Raw genomic sequence first — 18,565 nt, 5'->3', positions numbered from 1 at the left:
TTTTTTTTTTAGTAGGAAGACTCAGCAGGTTGAGGGCAGTATTCCCGCCAAGCTCTGTGGGTGATTTTCACGGAGAGCAGCTTGAAAAGGAAGATTTTGATATTTCTGTCCCTGCAGAATGCTAACCCTGACTCACTAGACCCAAAATTTCGCTCTAATCAGCTGTGAAGATGTTTCATTTCATTTTCATAATGAGACTAGCTATAAAGTGAAGTTTGATCCTGTGTTTCAGTAACTGGAGGTGGAGGAAGCTGTGAAGAGGTTGTCTTTTGACGTGTGCGAGTTGGTATCATGTAAAATGCAGGCACTTCAACGCTTAGCTGTCAGAGTGTGAAAATTCCAAGTGGAAAATGCATGTTTTATTAAAAAAATTGTTGTTTTGGATAATTTTCCATCAACAAATGCCTTTATTGCACTTCTATCCCCTTTTTCCTTACAGCTTAAAAACCTCAATGCTGGGAAAAAGACCTCTTTTATGTGTGCAGTAAATTGTCCCAACGTAAAGACCGTTTTCTGCCTGGAATACGTGGGCTGAAGTTAGAGGCTTTTGAAGCTTGCAATTGTTTGTCTTTTAAAGGCTCTGACTATAACTTTTGCCTGGGATGCCAACGCAATGGTTCTCCAGCATCAGGACACTCGGGACCTGATTTACAGGATAGTTTTATGCCAACAAATGACCAATCTGTGTATGTGTGTAATCCTGCTATTTCATGAAATCTGAGAAATATTACCAAATAGACCACAAAATATAATGCAGGATTGATATGTTTGTACCTTGCTACTATATACTTTCTTTTGGTAATATTACTACCATGCTACTAAGCTGGTTTAGCGTTGGTAGAACTGTGCTCTGTGTATTTGTCATCTGTTTGTTGCCTCAAAAAGTGCATAGTTTAGTGCCCACCTTTCTGCAGCAACTCTGAAAGTCCATTTCTACTTTGTTTTCAGAAGATTGGAGCAGGGATTTTTTTTTTTTTTTTTGACCTTAATGTTTATACTCCTCCCCTTTTTATTTTTATTTGAACATAGTTGCAACCAAAAGACAAAGCATTTAAAAATACCAATAATATTCTATGAGTAGGAAACCAAGAATCCATTAAGACCAAGCAGTTGTAACTTACAGTGAGTGCATATTGATTTTAAATAGCAGCAGTGCGATAGAGACTAAAGATGTTTCTGCTTTTATTTAATAAAACTGCTGTATAATAATTCAAATCTTAACTGTTTGTGGTGAGCTGAGCATTTAAACTTTCTGTCACCGAAAGAATGGGCCAAGTGAGTCATCTGATAAATATTGCACATTTCTCGTTTGTTTTTTAATGTGTCAGGAAATCAGGCTGTTCAAAAATGTTGGCTACCCTTTGAAACCAACTTAAAACTTGTAATTGCAATCTTTTTGAAGAGCCAAAAGCACTTTTTATTCTGCTAACCATTTGATAGGGAGCGCTGAGGGGAACCTGCTAAGTCAATGCAGTTGAGCTATTTTCCAATAGGAAGCATTACTGGGAGAGACCAATGTTGTGGGGGTTTTGTTCTGTTTCGGTGTTTCTGTTTGGTTTCCTGTTTTTGTAGTGGTGGCAAAAAGATGACACAAGTTGAGAACTCAAAGCCTTCCATCACAGTTTGTGGAAGTGAAAGATACATTGAAAGATACATTTTAGTCTCAATTTATAAATGTTTGAAAGATACCAAAGGAGCCTGATAGAAGTTCTAGTCAGTAAAAGATGACCCAGTGAGAATAACAGTAAATATTCAGAACATTGTAACATAATAATATTAATGCATGTGTTTTATATGCAGTAGTGCATTGCAGATGCAGGGTTCCCTGTTGTTCTTTATTTCTGTGCCACATTGCAGCCTTTGACTTGTATTTCCTCTTTCTTCCAAAGGATGACTGCAGACTTAAGATTAAGACATTAAGACATAGTTGATATTTATGTCTTTAAAGAACACCACCAACTTAAGCACTGCATTTCTGTCTAAGTATTTTGTGATATAGTGACTCTCGTTGCCAGTGTCATGTATGATTGCAATATCTGAAAGACATCAGAAGATTTTTCTCTTTCCAGCTCATTTACTTTATATACAGCAACTTTTGCATAAAGAAATGGGGAAACTGATATCAATGCGCTTATGAGGAGGAAAAAAGTTAAATAATGGCAATCTAAAACTTCTTTTTAGATATCCAGTGTCTTGGCTTCAAAGAAACCTTCTACCCTTCTTACTTTGGTGAGTGATATTATTCTGAAGAACAACTATCAATTTTCCTCAATAAGGGGATCAGTTTATTAAGTATTTCTTCGCACTGTCATTCTCTCCCTATATTCTCCACAAGTAGTTCAGTTCTGAAAAATTTGAAACAAATTTGTGCATACAAATTTGTGTATAGTCTGGTCTCTGTCTCCTTCATGATCACATGATTTCTAAGCACTGGCCTTCCATTTTATATTCTCTGTGCCTTTATATGTGTTTGGGTAAAACGTGACAAGCCTATTTAATGTCAACTGTGCTACCCTCTACCTGTGTATAATGATTCCAAACTCCGTTTTTCTCTTCTGTTGCTCTGGCCATGTCATGTGCATATTTGGGCCTTTCTGTGGGAATTCCATAAGAATTCAGGGAATACTTTCTCTGCATAGAATGGGTTGGTAAGATCAGCTTCTCGGAGGATGTTGTGATCAAACACCTGCCAAGTATTTTGAATGCTGCTTACTTATTTCTCTGAAAGTAGGATGAATAAGCGGAGGTAAAGCCTTGCAAGTTCCTTCTTCCCTGTCACCTCTCCCCCAGCTTCTTTCCCTAACAGATGTTTTGTAAACCTGTCTTTCACTGTTAAGAGTGTCTGATTTGTTGGCTTCAATATATATATAAAAAATGAGTTGCTGACTCTGAGCTTTCCCTTACAGCAAATGCAGTGGCAGCTCCTGGATTTCTTATTTTCCCATGTTTCTAAACAGAAGTCTTACAAAAAATTCCTCCTTAGGCATTTAAATAGCGTGAGATCTGATCTCTTTATACATTAAGAACAAGAGGTCATAAATAGTCTTCATCCTTCCTTCCACAAATAAATAAATATATATTATATATGTGTGTGTGTATATATATAGTATATATAGAAGGCAACAGGCTCATCTTTTTATATATATATATATATTTATTTATTTATTTATAAAATACACATATAAAAAGATGAGCCTGTTGCATTCTATCATGTTCTTTCAGAGAAATAGGAAAGAAAATATTTGAGCACCCCGCTTTCCTTACTGTGAGTTTCTGGGCATCAAGTTTTTGATTAATTGTCACTCTGTGAGCATCCCATTGTAATCAGGATTTTTCACGTAGCTCTTGGCCCAGAGGATGGAGCTGTGATGCTTTCACATTCCTCCCGCCACCACAGTAAAGCCTGAAGTGGAGAAGGGAAGAACATTCCTCTCTCCCTTGGCTGGGTGGGCGCTTGGTCCTCTCCTGTGATCTTATTCCAGATACAGAACCAGAATGCTGCTCTGCAGGGTTTCCCACATGCATGTCAGAAGTGCTCATCTGCTACATGGCAGGCAAAATCCTCTTGCTTATGCTCCCTGCATGAATGGCAAGCTGTAGGGGAGCAGCATGCAAATTTACATAGTAAGCATTGCTAAGGCAGTGAAGAATAAATTCTTTTTAAATGAGATGACTTTTAAAAAATCTTGAATGTTTGTTATTCTCTTGCATTTTATTATTATATTGCTCTCCTAGCTTCCTCTTAAGACATAACGGAATTAGAAATCCAAGGCTGCCAGCTTTCTAAACAGTGCATCCTAGCCTGAATTCTGTGCTGGTCTCCTTTGAAACAAATAATTGCCTGTACTGGTCTCCGCTTGAGCAAAGAGTCTGTATTTTTTTTTATAGTGGTTTCAAATGAACTTATAATAAGTTTTTCTAGACTTACTGTAATCAGGTTCTCCCCATTATTTAAATTTTCACATACTTGTGTTTAGCTCAGAATGACGGTCCTTTTAATCTTTTCCCTCCCAGCGCGGTGTTAATACTGATAGTGGAAATGTCTCCAAAGAAGCTTCATTTGAGGGAATCAGCCAGTAAGTGACAAGGTGTTTTTATACATTAATTGTTGTATGGTTGTGTTGAATTCATTTTATATTTCACATTAAATGATATTTTTGCTAATGACAGGATATTGAATGCCAGATCAAATGTGTTGATATTTCTTTTGGGAAAAAAAACTGACAATTTGACATGCTTCTAAAGATTCAAAATACAGCAGGATTTTTTGGAAATCTCTTAGCTTATCTAATACTAAGATCGTCTAATGCTTTTCTTTCTCTCTGTTTGCTTTAAGTATCTAAAAACAAACAAACAAACAAACCCATCCCCCTTTCCACTTTTGGGGATGGAATATTTGATTTTTAGATTTCAGAAAAATAGATTTTTTTTTTTTAAGAGTAGTTCCTTTCTTTTACTAACTTGCACGGTATTAAGGTATATATTAAAGATAAATATATACCAGTGTGACTGTTCTTTTGAAAAGAGGTAGCATAACAGATATAAAATAAAATATCACCTTTCTGCATAGATGTGACCTTTCCGTGTCACCTGATGTTGTCTTTTTATGAAGTTTGGCTACTAGTGGGGTGGAAATATCCTCCTACATGTAGTATTTTGAAAAGGCAGTTAATAAAAATCTATCATAGACCTGCTGCTAGGATGTGAGGACGATGGCCTCAATTTTGAATGAAATACAACTGTCTTTTCTGCTGTGATATCCTAAAATGAGATTGTTTTCCATGTTAGTTCAAGTGCATGGCAAAAAAGACACAAAACCTCCAACTACAAAGCCTGTTAAAATAAACACTCTCACTGTGATGTTGAGTGGGTGGCCTTTTTTTGATCCTTGTCTCGTAGTCAACCTGCTCTATTTTCCCCCATCCACCCCTGTCCACAGCAGATCACATTAATCCTATGGTGATGGTAGTGCACAGAATTTGCTGCTATTCTGGGCGCTCCTTGGTGCAGTTGCACAGCTGCTTTCTCCTGGGATGGGCTTTTCTCTGTGTCAGTTGAAATGAAATCTGGAGTCTGATTCCATAATTACTTTGTCCTCTCCTCTACAACCTAACTGGAAACTTAACAACTCTGTCAGAGGTATGGACACTAGAAAGCCACAGTGGCAGACACTTAGACATCTTTTGCTGCCCAGTGAGTTAAATATATACTATTGCAGAATTTTATGGAATACTTGGTGTCCTTTCTGCTGTTACAGCAGTCTGGCATTCTGTCGCTGTGACCCAACCAATACTCAGCTATCTTCTGCCCTCTAGATACAGGTGGACTCTCTGTGTTCTAGGTGGAGTGATACCTTCAGTTTTATCTGCGACACCTTCACATGAAACAAACAGTTATTACCTCCAGCAGTAATTCCTTCTGGAAATGATGTACAAAGGTCTGTTTGAAGTATCATAAAGTCCTTTCGCTTCCAGAGTTTCACTGAAACCCTGAAGTTTAATTAATAACACTTTATGTTACTAGTCAACATTTGGGTAGGAAGCCACTCCATCTGGCACTTGACTTGCACTTGTGATGGTGTGTCCTGAAACACTTCAAGGGGTTCAACAACACTTCAATGATTTTTATCACTGGCTTCTCTGTTGATGGTAAACATGTTCTCGGTTTACTCTGATAGGAGCACTTCTCCAATCTTTTGCGGGAGATTTCTAGCTGTTCAGCAGATAATTTTCATTCTGTTTTGAGAGCACTGAGTTGTTCATTTTGGGCCTTTGACAGATTTGGTTAGCGTCTTCTCCTCTCCTCCTCTGCTCCCAATATGGCAGAGTACTCCTTGATTTTGTTGTTGAATATGCTGGCAGATTCTCTCCATCTCACCTCTTTTGGCAGATGTAATGCCCTCAAACCACTTGTCTCACCCCTCATTCTTTGATCTCCCAAATTCATCCTTCCATCTTCACAGGGGCTGCCAGGTCTGGCGGTAGGAGCTGCTTAGTTCCCATGCCCGCAACAGGCGGCGTGGAGATTGAACACTGCTAATTGAGGAAGTGGAGGAGGGGGTGAGCTTCCTTCTAAAATCTTCTCTCCTTAGATCTTTGTAACCATATATAAATCAACAATTTTATTTTGTTTCTCGACACAGACTCAAAACAATTTCAGTATTTTGGCTTTTCTGTTTCTCCCCCTCTCCTCTGTTAAATGCTTCCTTTATTAAAATGTTTAAATTTCTAATGTTTTGATTTCTTCCAAGATAACTAGTACCTGGAGAGTTTGCACCAAGCAATGTTCTCTTTCAAATCTCCCTTCCCTTGTGTCTGCTGTTGACTTCACGTTGCCTGTTCTCTCCTGCGAGCCTTTGCTTGGCCAGACTCACCGGGCTAGCTATGAGGTTGTATTTTATTACTGTGTTCTTGTTTGCTTCCATTTTCCAGCTACCTGGTCGAGATGTATTTACTTGCTAGGGCTCCTTTGTGTTTCTCTTAGTCCCATTTGTCTTTTTTCTCCTAAACTGGCTGTGCCCCTTTGCATTTTTTGCTATGGATAATAATAGAAATAATGTGTCGTTTCCCGAAACAGCTGAGTCTTGCTCTCTCTTTGCAGGTTGTTCATCTGCTCCTGTCAGAGCTGCTTTTTTCTTGCCCTAATGATGTTGCTTCCCTCCCTTACTTTTTCAACCTTTTGAACTTTTCCCAGAACATAATTATCTAAACTATTTGATTAATTTTTGCGCTGTAATAAGTAGTCATTTTGCCTTCTCTGCAGTCATGTTTTTTTTCCTGTCCTCACCCTAAAGGTCACCTCTAGGTTATTTTTTGTCTTGCCAGCAATGAGCAAGCTTGATTTTATGTATCTGCTGGTAATAGAGCCCATAGTAACGAATTACATCATAGGGTCCATTAGTATATAGCCACGTCTTGTCCCTTTCAAAAAGTATGCTGCTTGTCTAAGAGTTGAAGAAAAGTTTGTCTGCTGCTGCAATCTGTAAAATTGGAGAATTGCTTTACTTCAAAAAACATCCTGCTGACCAATATATAGCACCATGGTCCAGTGGAGGGAGTAGTGTGGGACAGTGATGACCTGGACTGTTCACTACAGTTGTTCCTGTTAATTCCCTGAAGCCAGCTTTGTTTATGACTGTTACAAATCCTACAGAAATGATTTGCTCTCACTTACTTTAGATGTATTCTGTGTAGGAGACAGATTTCTGAAGTAGTTCAAATGCATTGTTTTCTAGAAATACGTATTTCTGTCTGCCAATAAAGACTAGTTCCATTTTTTGTAACTTACAGACCCATTTTTCAGACAGGAAAACACACAACTTTTTTTTTTTTAAATCTAATCACATGGCTGTTATGTAACACTTGTAAAAATGCTTTGAGGCAATGTGACTAAACCTTATAGAAAATAGATTTTGAACCTTCAAGCTGTGTTGGTATTGTGCATACTGCTGCACAAAGCTTTGCTCAATATGCTTTTTTATTTCTTCGACAGAATTGATTGATGTAAATGATAGATGGTAAGCAATTGTACTTAATGTTTAATGTTTTTCAGTGAAGTCCTTTGCTTCATAACCATACCTGCTGGGAATGGCAGTGAAGAGGAGTTGGCTGCTAGGCTAAGGCCTCTTCCTTATTGCCTAGTGGAGTCAATCATTAGAGGAAGTATTCTCCATATTGAAGAAGAGTAGAAAGTTCTAATATCGTGTATGAATATAAGTTTTAGATTTTATTATCATATACACACAAAGCATATTATGTAAACTGAGGAAAAAAAGGGTCTTATTGTACTGTCTCATTACACAGGAGATGTAGACTTCTTGCCTTAAAAAAAAAAAATTAATGAAATTGCCTTGCATGTTAAAGGACAACTGAGTATGAAATTGATTTCAACATGCCGTTCAGTGTAATATGTCTTAGTTTTGTGTTGATTAAATGGGAGCATTAACATGTTACAGATTGTAACTGTAGCAAAATGTCAATTTGTTTTTTTCCTCAAGACACACATCTCATCTTTTTAGTACTGTCAATTTGCAAATTGCAGTAAAATGTGGAATTGGATTGCTCTACATGATCCTCTTAGTATTAGGACAGTCCATGTATTTTTTAGAGTAAGTTGTTAATGCTCTAGCAAAATCTAAACTTGCTGGAGGGATAGGTAGGCTTATTTTATGTAGAACTTTGTGCAAAAATTATGTAAATAACACCCTGTTTTCATATTCCTGTTAGTGATGACACGTGCTTCCCCTTGAGCTTATCATTTAACCAGTAACTTTTAGAATGTGGTTTGTTCAGCTGCTTTATTGCTGATTAAAGGGAAACATAATTTGAGTCATTAGTTCTGGATTTCGAGCAGTCATAAAGGAGGCGGCCTTGCGGCCACTTGTGCAGGGCCCATAGCTGTCACAAGCTCAGCAGAGCTGAGACACTTCCGTCCTTCACTGTGGGCTCCTTAGCAAAAGCTGCATACAGTATATGAGATTCTCACCTGAAACTGAATTGGCTCTCTGTCTCCGAAGTCTAAGATTTTGTTTTATACTTGACATTATATCAGAAAGTCTGTCTTTCAGATGAGAGATAAAACTGCAGTTCTGCTTGTGACCTCCTAGCCTACCCCTGTACTCCCTTGTTTTAATCCTTTCTTTGGGTTAATTGGCTTTCCCAACTGACAGCAACTAGAGTTTTAAGTGGCTGCCACGTGTTAGGTGGTCCCAGCCACTTCTGGCAGCACCAAGGCAATCCAAGAGGAAGCCTTCAGGGTCAGGAAAGGCACAAACCAGGGACGATGACAGAGACAGCGTATCTCTCAGCTGAAAAACTCTTCTCTAAAACGGTATTATTTGAGCTACTTATAGGCCTATACCTGTGTACATTATTCCCCCCCCTTTTTTTTTGATATCCAGGCGAGATATAATTTTCTGTTTGTCATGAGGTTTGTAGTTTTACTGTTCAGCTTGTTTGATTTGCTTTTGGATTCCTCCATCTGTGCTTAAAGTAAACGTGTCAGATTCTTGAAAGAAGAGAAGTGTGTCAGCCTTCAGAGTTTGTGTCAGCCTTCTGTATCTGCCCTTTCCTGCCCTATATTTTCTTTTTTCCTTCACTTCCATAATAACCATAGTTGCTTATACTTGTCTTATTTACACAGAGCTGGTGATGGAGCTCTCTGCATTGCTGCAGTATATCCTTGCACTTGCCTTCATTGCTCTGCTTTCGGTCTGACATACTAATGACAATTATCGAAAATCCTGGTATCCGCTGTGGCGTTTGCAGCTTAAGCTGCTCTACATCTTGGTTTCCTGTGGTGTTGCTAAGTGGCATGCTCTCCAGTCAAATAGAGGGTTCAGTCTCTTGGGTTTTTTTGAGTTATCATAGATTGATTTTTATTATATCATTCATCAGTTTTCCTCTGTATATGCTTTATTTAAGTGGTTCTTCCTTTTGAGAATTATTTCTGCATTGAACTACTTAAATAGTAGTTGTTGGGATGATGATATTCAAATTGGAAAAAATGCCTTTATCTCTGGTGTTACAAGACTTTCTTGTTTCCAAGTGACCAAATTTGTGATTTGTGGCTATTCATACTGTGTTCCTTTTCCACTCGTTTCTAATTAATACCTGTAATACTGATTACCATACAGCTTGTCTCTGTTGAATGTTGTGATATGTTGTTGTTTTCTGTCTGATGAGCTTGGAGCAGGAACACAAAGCTATTGACCTTCACCTTTTCAGATTTTACAGGTTTATGAGCACATGCTCTTGAAAAAAAGAAACATAGGTTTTTGGTCTGCTATCCAGGGATGCAGTAAGACCCTGGTATGATTAGAAGTGACTTCCAAGTAATTTTTTTAATTGGATTTGTGCTTTTGTTGCTCCCTTCTGAGGTATAAAGAATGGCCAGTAACCTGGAATAGATTTAATTTTTCCTTCAGAAATATGGGAAAATGAATTGTGGCCTTCCAGCATTCCTCTGAAGATCTTTTGGGAGCCTTGGAGCATTTTAATTTTCCTAAATGCTCTAATTGAAGAGCCAACAGTCCTGAGTCCGAGAAAAATATCTTCAATGCAGCGTGCTCCTTAGGCATTTAAATTGTAAGCAAAAACAAAACCTTGAAAATCTATTTGTGTTCCAGTTAGTTGCTCAGCGTCTTACTCCGTTGGCCACTCTAGTGTTACTGTTTAGAGAGCCTCAGCATAGTTCCAAGAAGTCATGAATTGCTAATGTAGGAAATAAACAGAAGAGTAGTTGTGTTCGGGAGGCCAAGGTGAGATGGAAGCTTTTGCTTTGCCTCTTCTGTAGATCACAAAAGACAAGGAGAGGTTGTGTTCCTTTTCACAGCTCTCCTCTAAGCAAGCTGCTTTATCACATGCTACGTTCTATGCACACACAAAAATTTGAATACATAAAACAAAGGACAAAATTGGCATTTCACTGTGTTTAAGTTCACTGAAGTGTGTTTTAGGGCTAAAGTTAAAGTCATAGAGCAATTTAGGTTGGAAGGGACCTCGAGGTCAGTCTGGCCCACCTGCCACTCAGGGCAGTGAATTGGTAACTTATATTTTACCTTTGTCAAAAGAAAGTTTCTAAGTATTTCTTCCACATGCTGTAACCCTGTTTTTTGCACATTCTTAAAAGTACATGGCTTAGTCTCATGTATTTCAAAATGGAATACTTGCACAGTGAAAATAAGCATGTGCATTCTTCACGCTGGGATCTATACTGTTATTGAATTCTGATATAATATCTGGCTTTGCAAGTTTTTGCGACTTCAGAGATGACACATTTTTTAAAAACAAAGTAAATAAGCACTCTCTACTGTTGTGTCTAGGTGTTTTTTAATGTTTGTATCTTTTGTTTGTTAGATTTAACGTGAACAACAAAATCCTGCATCCTGAAATTGCAGAATGGTGAGTAGTATAAATCTTTCTCTCTGAGTACTGTTGGAAGTGTTTATATTCTATACCATTGCTTTAGAGAGATTCCCTCAGCAGAAGCCTCCTAGTTTACTATGTGAGTTTTAATTTTTAGTTGATTTCATGTTGGGGATAGAAATAATGTACAGAAGTAAACATGTGGTTAAGTAATGGCATTGAGAAATGAAGAAATCAGGTAACATTTTTTAAGAAATAAGCATCCATTTTCGATACATGTTTTATAGAAAGCCTTTGGAGTTAACAATCGCATCCATATGTGAATTTGGATGAATAGGAAAATAACTGAGCATAATTCATATTCTAGTGATGAAAAACAAAGATGGTATTAAAACTGTATCAAAATAGGTAATATTTAATACGGTATTATTACCTCCCTAGGATTTATTTTAACAGCATTCATTTTGCTGATTTATTATTCATGTGACTATACTTTGTAATTCTAGAGGAATTCTACTGCAGCCTATCTAGAATAGCCAAAATTAGAGGGTGTGAGTAAGTGTATTAGGAGCATACAAAGCTATTGCATCTTACCAGCTTTCTTCTTTTGATCAGCATCATTGATTTTGTCCTCAGGATTGCTTAATTTTACTAGGGCTTTCTAGTTTTTTATTTCGGATATTAGCTGAAGAGACCACAGAGTGTATTTTTGTTAATGAATTGGATTTTTAACTAAGCTTTTTGAGTGTATTAGTCTGGAAATGAGGAAACAAATCCTTGGTTAAGACAGATAAGCTCAGAATCCTAAAATGTAAACAGGAAAGCATACAGTCTGACTACTACTATTGTAGCTTATTGTATTGCATGCTACTACTTATTATTCATTTTAATGTTTATTATTAGCACATTTGCTAAGAACAATCTTCTGCTGCTTCATCTACATCTAATTGCCAGCTTGAAATCTAGGAAGTTGTTTTTGAACATCAATGCTATTTCAGAATATGTGGAATTTTTAATAGGTCAGATTTCTGTTGTTACAGCCACTTTTCATTGCTTGGCATGGCGTAAAAAAGTTTTAAAAGGAAAGTGAGAAGCAGGGAAACTTTGACGTTTCTGCATCACTGAATCACAGATGGACCTATAGATGTGCAGGAGTGGGATTCACTGCTGCAAATCCTGCTGATGAGTGCAAGGGGATGCAAGTCTTCTGTAAGACAAAATTGTATGGGCTGCCAATTTTTAAATCTCAGCTATTCCAAGCTTCTAGAATTTGGACCCCATCTATCCTGCTCCTCCCCTTTCTGAAACAGAGAAGTTATCTTACAGACTTGATTTCTGAATTTAAGAGTTGGTCCATTCTTTGAGATGCAGAGTCTTCAGCAATGTTGGCAGAGCACAGGAGCTGTGAAACTGGGATGTGGGAATGTGCTTTCCAGATGCACAACTTAAACACATTTAGAAAAACTTCATAAAGAAGCGGCTTAGCAAATCCTGTTTTCTTTTGAAAATATCATGAGTGTTTAATTAATCAAGCTACTGTCATTACACAGTGTCAATGGGAAAGATCTAAAAATATTTGCACGTCTTCTGAGATCCCTGATGCCGTGTTACATCACTTACAGAAGTAACAGAAAGGGTGTAGGTCAAGTTAAAAGTTCTTCATAAAGTCCAGTTTTCCTGCTGAGGCAGCTGCTGATTTTTTTAGCTGGTTGGTTGGTTTGGGGTGGTGTGGGTGGGTTGGTTTGCTTGTTTGCTTGTAGACATCAGGAACTGTCAGCCACGGACGCTCCACGACCATGTGCCCAGCAAGCAGAGCATGATTCTCTGAGCGCCCTGATAAGCCTTTTGAGGAGCAAAGAGAGCGACATCCCTGACTTGCCCACGGATGCTGTTTCTGTGCTCCTCCTTTGCCTGCCTTTTCCTACTCCTGTAAGCAGAGAAAGACAAGGGGCAGCAGAGAAAGGAAGGGGGCCCGAGGGAGGCCTTGCCTGCTGTCTGAGCTTTGGTCTACAGATACACCGCACGACGGAGAGAGATGACAGCTCCAGCTGCAGGACATTTTGGATTAGGGCTACAATCTTATTCCCAAGTTAGTTTTTGTCACGGTACTGTTCACCTTACCAAGATGTCACCTGCTGAGCTTTTTTTCCCTCTGTGATTTGGCGTAGATGAGGCTATTAAATCTTCTCTGGGAGCTCAAGGCTGGAGAGATGTGAGGCCAAGCTCTGTGCCCTGAGGTTGTGCTAAGGCAGATGGAGGAGTGAGGAAATAGAAGATATAGTGCTTGGAGCAGTTCGTTGTGGTATAGAGGGGATCTCTTTCATCAATGCTAGTCCAGAATTCTGATTTTTGTCTTCTCCTCATTCTTAAGTGGGGAGAAATACTTGGTATGCATTCTCCTGCTTCTGGCTTTAAAGAAAATGGTATCCTAAGTGAAACCAAAGTTCAGATTTGCATTCGAGTGATTTAAACAGTTTTATCAAGTTTAGTGGTTTTCATCATAAATTAGAAGTTTTTTAAAGACAATCTTTATGATTTAAATGTCTGGTGAAATCAATACATGCATGACAGGGTATGTGTATTAAAACTTCCTAAATTATAAATTTCCTTGGAATCTAAAGTTGTTGTTGAAGCAACTTTCTTTGGGCAGCAAATTGTTTCATTTGAATTGTATGCTTGCACTGATGCATATTCTTTCAAATACAGCAATCTCTAAACTATTCTGTTTTACGTGATACTTGTCAGGAAAAACTCCGATCTATACTGTTCTGTCAAACCTGCCAGCAAAAGGTGAAATGGATGAGCTTTGTGAACCAACCAGAAAGAACTATGACCTACAAAATGCACTTCCGGTATTTTACTGTCTTCTTCTAAAATGCAGAGAAAATGGTTCACTGCAAGGGGCAAAGAGCTTGTGATTAATTAAGGATCTGTTGCCTCCTGTGCTTTCTCTCTGCTTTTTCAAAATCTCAACATTTTCTGACTTATTATGAAACTTAAGGATAAAACATAAAAGATTCTGACCTTAGACTGAATTTGAATTTTAGCAGTTTGCAGAAGGGTGTTTTAACTTCTTTTTTCATTTTTTTCTTTTTTTCTTTTTCTTTCTTTCTTTTTTTTTTTTTAAATGAGTGAATACAATATCAAACACATTTAAACACTTTTAAATTTCAGGAGACTCTTTTAAATTCAGCACTGAACATCTACCCTAAGAACCGATTTCAGTGTTTTGAAAAGAAAACAGCATCCAATGAAAGACAAATTCCAAATCTGTACAATTTATCTCCCTAGTAATCAGAAGGAAATTTTCCTACTGCATCACTTAGCAAAATAGGCTATTTTTACTTTAGTGTACCAATGTCTGTCTACCATAATGATAATGATATTAGAAGATAACTATTTAGCAATGTATGGATGGTTTTGTGCTTGTATATCCTATACTTTCCTGTAACCTAAAAAGAAAAAAAGGGATTTGATAGTTACATGCAGAAAATTTCATTTATTCTGTATTTTGCATTGCTTTGATGGACGGCTATAACTGTTTCTTCAGGAAAAGTGATCTGTATGTTAATGTCCTAAAGGTTAGCGGAAACTTTTGTGTTTTCAGAGTTTTTTTTAAATTTATGTTGTAAACCTCTAATATCTTTTTCAAATTTCTCAAGATGAACTCCAGTATTGTTCAATGTTCGTACAACTGTCTTGCAGAAGTTTACAGTAATGCTTCTCCTTTCCACACAGGCTTTACTATGTTACTAGCTGTAATACTACTTCAGTGAGCAAGTTTTTATGCTAAAGCTTACAGAAGAGCAGAAGTATATCAACTGTGGTAGAGGGAGAAATTTCTATAAATGAGCTGTGGAAGGGTAACAGCAGAGGTTATGAAGGGTGAAGAGAAGTCAGGACTGCAGAGTCTGTTACTTGGGCAGCATCTACCCTTTACTAGGGGATTTGCAAACTGGTAATGTTTCCAAAAGGATAAGGAGAAGTGGACATTCCTAATTGTTTTCTATGTTTGTCACAGAAAGCAGCCTTTAAAGTTGCATGCATTTACTAAAAACAAGAAGACTGATAAGCACTGAGCTGGTAACTGGAAACTAAATATTTTTGTTGGTATTCTCAGGAATGGTGAATGCACTTGGAGAAGCAAACGTTTGTGTATCTTTGGAGAAAGCACTGATTTAGGAACATGTAGTGGAGTTATGCTAGTGCCATGCCTCTGATTGCCTGGAATTCTGTTTACTTTTGACCACTTGATTAATGGAAAGTAGGTCATGCATGACTGAAATGATACTTGTTCCTACTTCAAGCTTTTCTCTTCTGTCAGATGGCCTCCTCTTATGGCAAGTGTAAATAAAAGCACAAAGTGTATGTAGGAGAGGAAAGTGAGGGAGAAGAAATTTTTCTGCACTACTAGAATGAAAAAAAAATCATACATTAATCCTGACAATAATAGACTTGTGCTTCTACTTTAACTTGATTGCACTGAGTGGTTTAGCTATTAATCCAAGATTTGTGTTACCTGCTGACTCTGTATATTTTTACAGTTTTTAGCTGTAGCCTGTAAATGATTTGTTTCTATTTAAATATTAATGAACGTATTCAGTGTGTGTGACTGGCCCAAGAGCTGTTTTTAATAGAACATTGAAGTTCAACTTAGCACACAAATGTAGTGCTTTCTTCCTACCATTATGTTGAAAGTAGGGAAGAAAAAAAGTCATGAAAACTGTGGACCTCTCCTCCCCTGTAAGATTGCCTTAGAGTGCTAGCCAAAGTTCTGGACTAGCTGTGCTTTCTGCCTGGTTTGGAAGAGTATCGCCTCTCAGGTCCTCACAAGTAGTGAGAATGTGCTGGAATAGATACCCTGCGACTACCCAATATGCTGGTGGAAACCCCATCAGCAGTGCTATTGCAGACAGCCTAGGACCCCAGCGACCCTTTCTTTTGGGGATCTGTTTGAGGGAAAATTTGTTCCTGTTCCTGCTTGATTGTACATCCTCCCTGTCTTCTCTACTAACGGTTGGGTGGTGCCTTTTTGTTGGTCTCAGAGTGACTAAACATTTTCTGTAAAATGTTTCAGTGCTTGACCTTGTGTAGATGAAGGTGATGAATTCCACAGGAAAATCTAAATCTGAGGCTGAACATGAATTTCTATATGCAAAAAGGCACCAGAGAAGTTATGATCTAAAATAAATACCTTGGCCTTGAAGCCTTATGACCTAGTCAAGTAAAACAGATTCTAATACTATTTGCACTTGCAGTTGAGCAGTTATTAACTTGTATTACTTGCAGATCCCAATAAAGAGATTAGATATCTGAATTATGAAAGAACTATTTTTCGGACATTTGCAGATCAGGAATATGTACTGTATATTGAAAATAATATAAGGGCACATCAAACAAGTATTAAATTATCCTGCTAGCACAAGCAGTCTTCTGAAGAACACGATAAAAAAAGATCTATAAGCTGTTACTCCCTCAGTCTAACATGAATATATTTGAGCTACTGTTCTTTATGTCTTGGCTAAAAAGCAGAAGCAGAAGTTTGTTTCCTCATCCATGGTGAACAGATTATGCCATTCCAGTGTAGTTTTTTCACCTTTGCATGCATTTTAGAACCTAGCACTCATTCTCAACATGCTTAATGTTTATTTTGTGTCATATCCCAATTTATTAAGCATGTCTAACCCATTCCCCTCTACTATGCTTCAGTTTGTAAAAGCATGTTGATTGGCATCAGCATTTTAACAAAGATGTCTGTCTTTTGCCAGAAAAGTTGTATTTGAGAAGAAGTGACTGTGCCGCATAGCAGTGCAATCGCTGTCTATGGAAAAATGCTGTTATCACACATCAGAGGCACTGATGGCTGAGAAACCTGTTTCTGGACTCATTAAAACAAACTACAAGAGCAGAAATATAGTAAATAGTCTTCTACAGCAGTATGAATAGGAGCATGTTACAATAAAAAAGAGATGTCTTGGTGACAGTTTCAAAATCTAACAGTTTATGGTAGTTTGTAACTGCTGCAAGCCCTGGAGTGGAATGCGAAAATACAGTTTAAATGTTTCCACACAATTAAATGGATATGGTTTTGTTCTTTGTAAACAATAAATAGGTACTTCCTGGCTGCCGTTGAGGTGGACTTGTGAATTTTTAAGAAACCATGAAATCTTCAGTATCTGTAGAAATGGAAAGAGTAGGTGATTGTTAATAGAAGGTTATGAAACTTTTTCTACTTCACTGTTAATATCACAGTATAAATAACTGCTTTTTATTTGAAATACACGGTAGAAAGAGTGGATAAGAGATTAATGGTAAATTTTTGAGATGAGTTTAGAACAGAATATCAAAGCTCTAAATATGTACAAATTCAGTATCTCATAGGGCATGAAAAAGGTTTTTTTGTTTTTTTCCTGGAAACATATGAAAGAGAAAGGACACTGTGGCCTTAATTACTGCTTCAGCATTTTCTGAATTTCACATTTTTTTTTTATACCAAGCAGAAATAGCATTTGGGTTCCCCCCTCCCCCACTTTTGACATATTGCAAATAGGTGGGAGTTGGGATTGTGCTGAATAGAAATTCTAGAGCTCTGGTAATTTCATTATGTAAACTAGCATCAAATTGTGTTTAACAAGTAAATCAAGTATGCTTGTAGAAATGTTCCATTTGAAGTAATGTCTGAGCCATGACAAATAAAGAAGTACATTGCTTTTGTTCCTAATGTATTGTAGAATGGGTTGAGAAAATGTTGATTGGACAACTTGTTTATTAGTATTAAAGTAAGGCAGGCTGGTCTTTGAAATGCCTGTGACTCTACTTTGTAAGATTGTTTTGCTAATGGTAAATCAATGTCAGCAAAACATTGCTGTCATGAATACAGTAATAGCTCTTCACTCTTGAGCTGTTCACTCTTGAGGTGTATCTAATTTTACCATAGGTGATTCATAGTATTTCAGGGTTTTTTATTCTTTATCCTTAGTGTGCCAAATTGCAACCTAACCTGATTTCTGTTCTACTTTTCTTTAAGTCGTGTGATTAAGACAGACATGGAGTTGGAAGTTCTGCGCTACACCAATAAAATCTCCAGTGAAGCTCATAAAGAGGTAATGGATCCTTTACTGTTAATAATTTTTGCTCTTAGTGTAACAGTAGTACTCAGAAAATGTTCTCAGCAACCCTGAATTGCTTAGTAATAAAATAATGGAAAGGCTGGATAGAAATAAGAGGATAATATGCCTCCTATTACAGCCCTGTAATACACCTTGCATTGTCCTTGAACTCAATGGTGCATTTGTGATACGTGAGAAATGAAGTGTGGTTTTGGGCGAGAGCTGGGGAGCCTCAGCAGAAGGTGACCTGCTTGCAATCTATCTGTCCTGTATGTACAAAGACAGACCTGTACAGAGATGGAGAAAGAAGAGATGGAGATTTTCCTGGCCACTGTCAGTGTGTGCATCTCTGAAACGTTTTACAGTTTACTCAGTCCGGATCCTTCATAAACAGAAGGAACATTTCCCTGCACCATGGAGGATAGTCCGGGGATGCCTTCAATTGCTCCGCAGAGATTGGTATGCCCAGGCAGCGCAGTGCTCCACCACGCTGTTGTGATGACATAGCAGTGTGGCAAAGATGAGTCCAGCCTCTTGTGAAGGCTGCTCAGGTCAGACCCAGCGCTGTACAAGTCAAGCCATGCTGCTCTA

The 18,565-nt window shown here is 37.8% G+C and overlaps 1 protein-coding gene across 3 annotated transcripts in view; it reads left to right on the top strand.

Moving 5' to 3' along the window:
* Nucleotides 1–18,565, top strand: part of PEPD (peptidase D) — a 143,477-nt gene that overhangs the window by 21,247 nt on the left and 103,665 nt on the right. The window contains exons 5-8 of one of the 3 annotated variants that reach the window (XM_026059308.1): nt 2,182–2,229; nt 4,015–4,076; nt 10,857–10,901; nt 17,893–17,968. In XM_026059308.1, the coding sequence (XP_025915093.1) occupies nt 2,182–2,229; nt 4,015–4,076; nt 10,857–10,901; nt 17,893–17,968 (231 nt within the window). Of the gene's footprint in view, nt 1–2,181; nt 2,230–4,014; nt 4,077–10,856; nt 10,902–13,610; nt 13,718–17,892; nt 17,969–18,565 lie in introns of those variants that run through there. The other 2 variants (XM_026059317.1, XM_026059322.1) reach the window with 2 other exon arrangements.

Source organism: Apteryx rowi, unplaced genomic scaffold (genome assembly GCF_003343035.1).
Source record: "Apteryx rowi isolate R43461 unplaced genomic scaffold, aptRow1 scaffold_1, whole genome shotgun sequence".
In the NCBI taxonomy this organism is placed as follows: Eukaryota; Metazoa; Chordata; class Aves; order Apterygiformes; family Apterygidae; genus Apteryx; species Apteryx rowi.
Note: the sequence above shows the minus strand (reverse complement) of the source record. Positions and strands in the feature narration are given on the sequence as shown.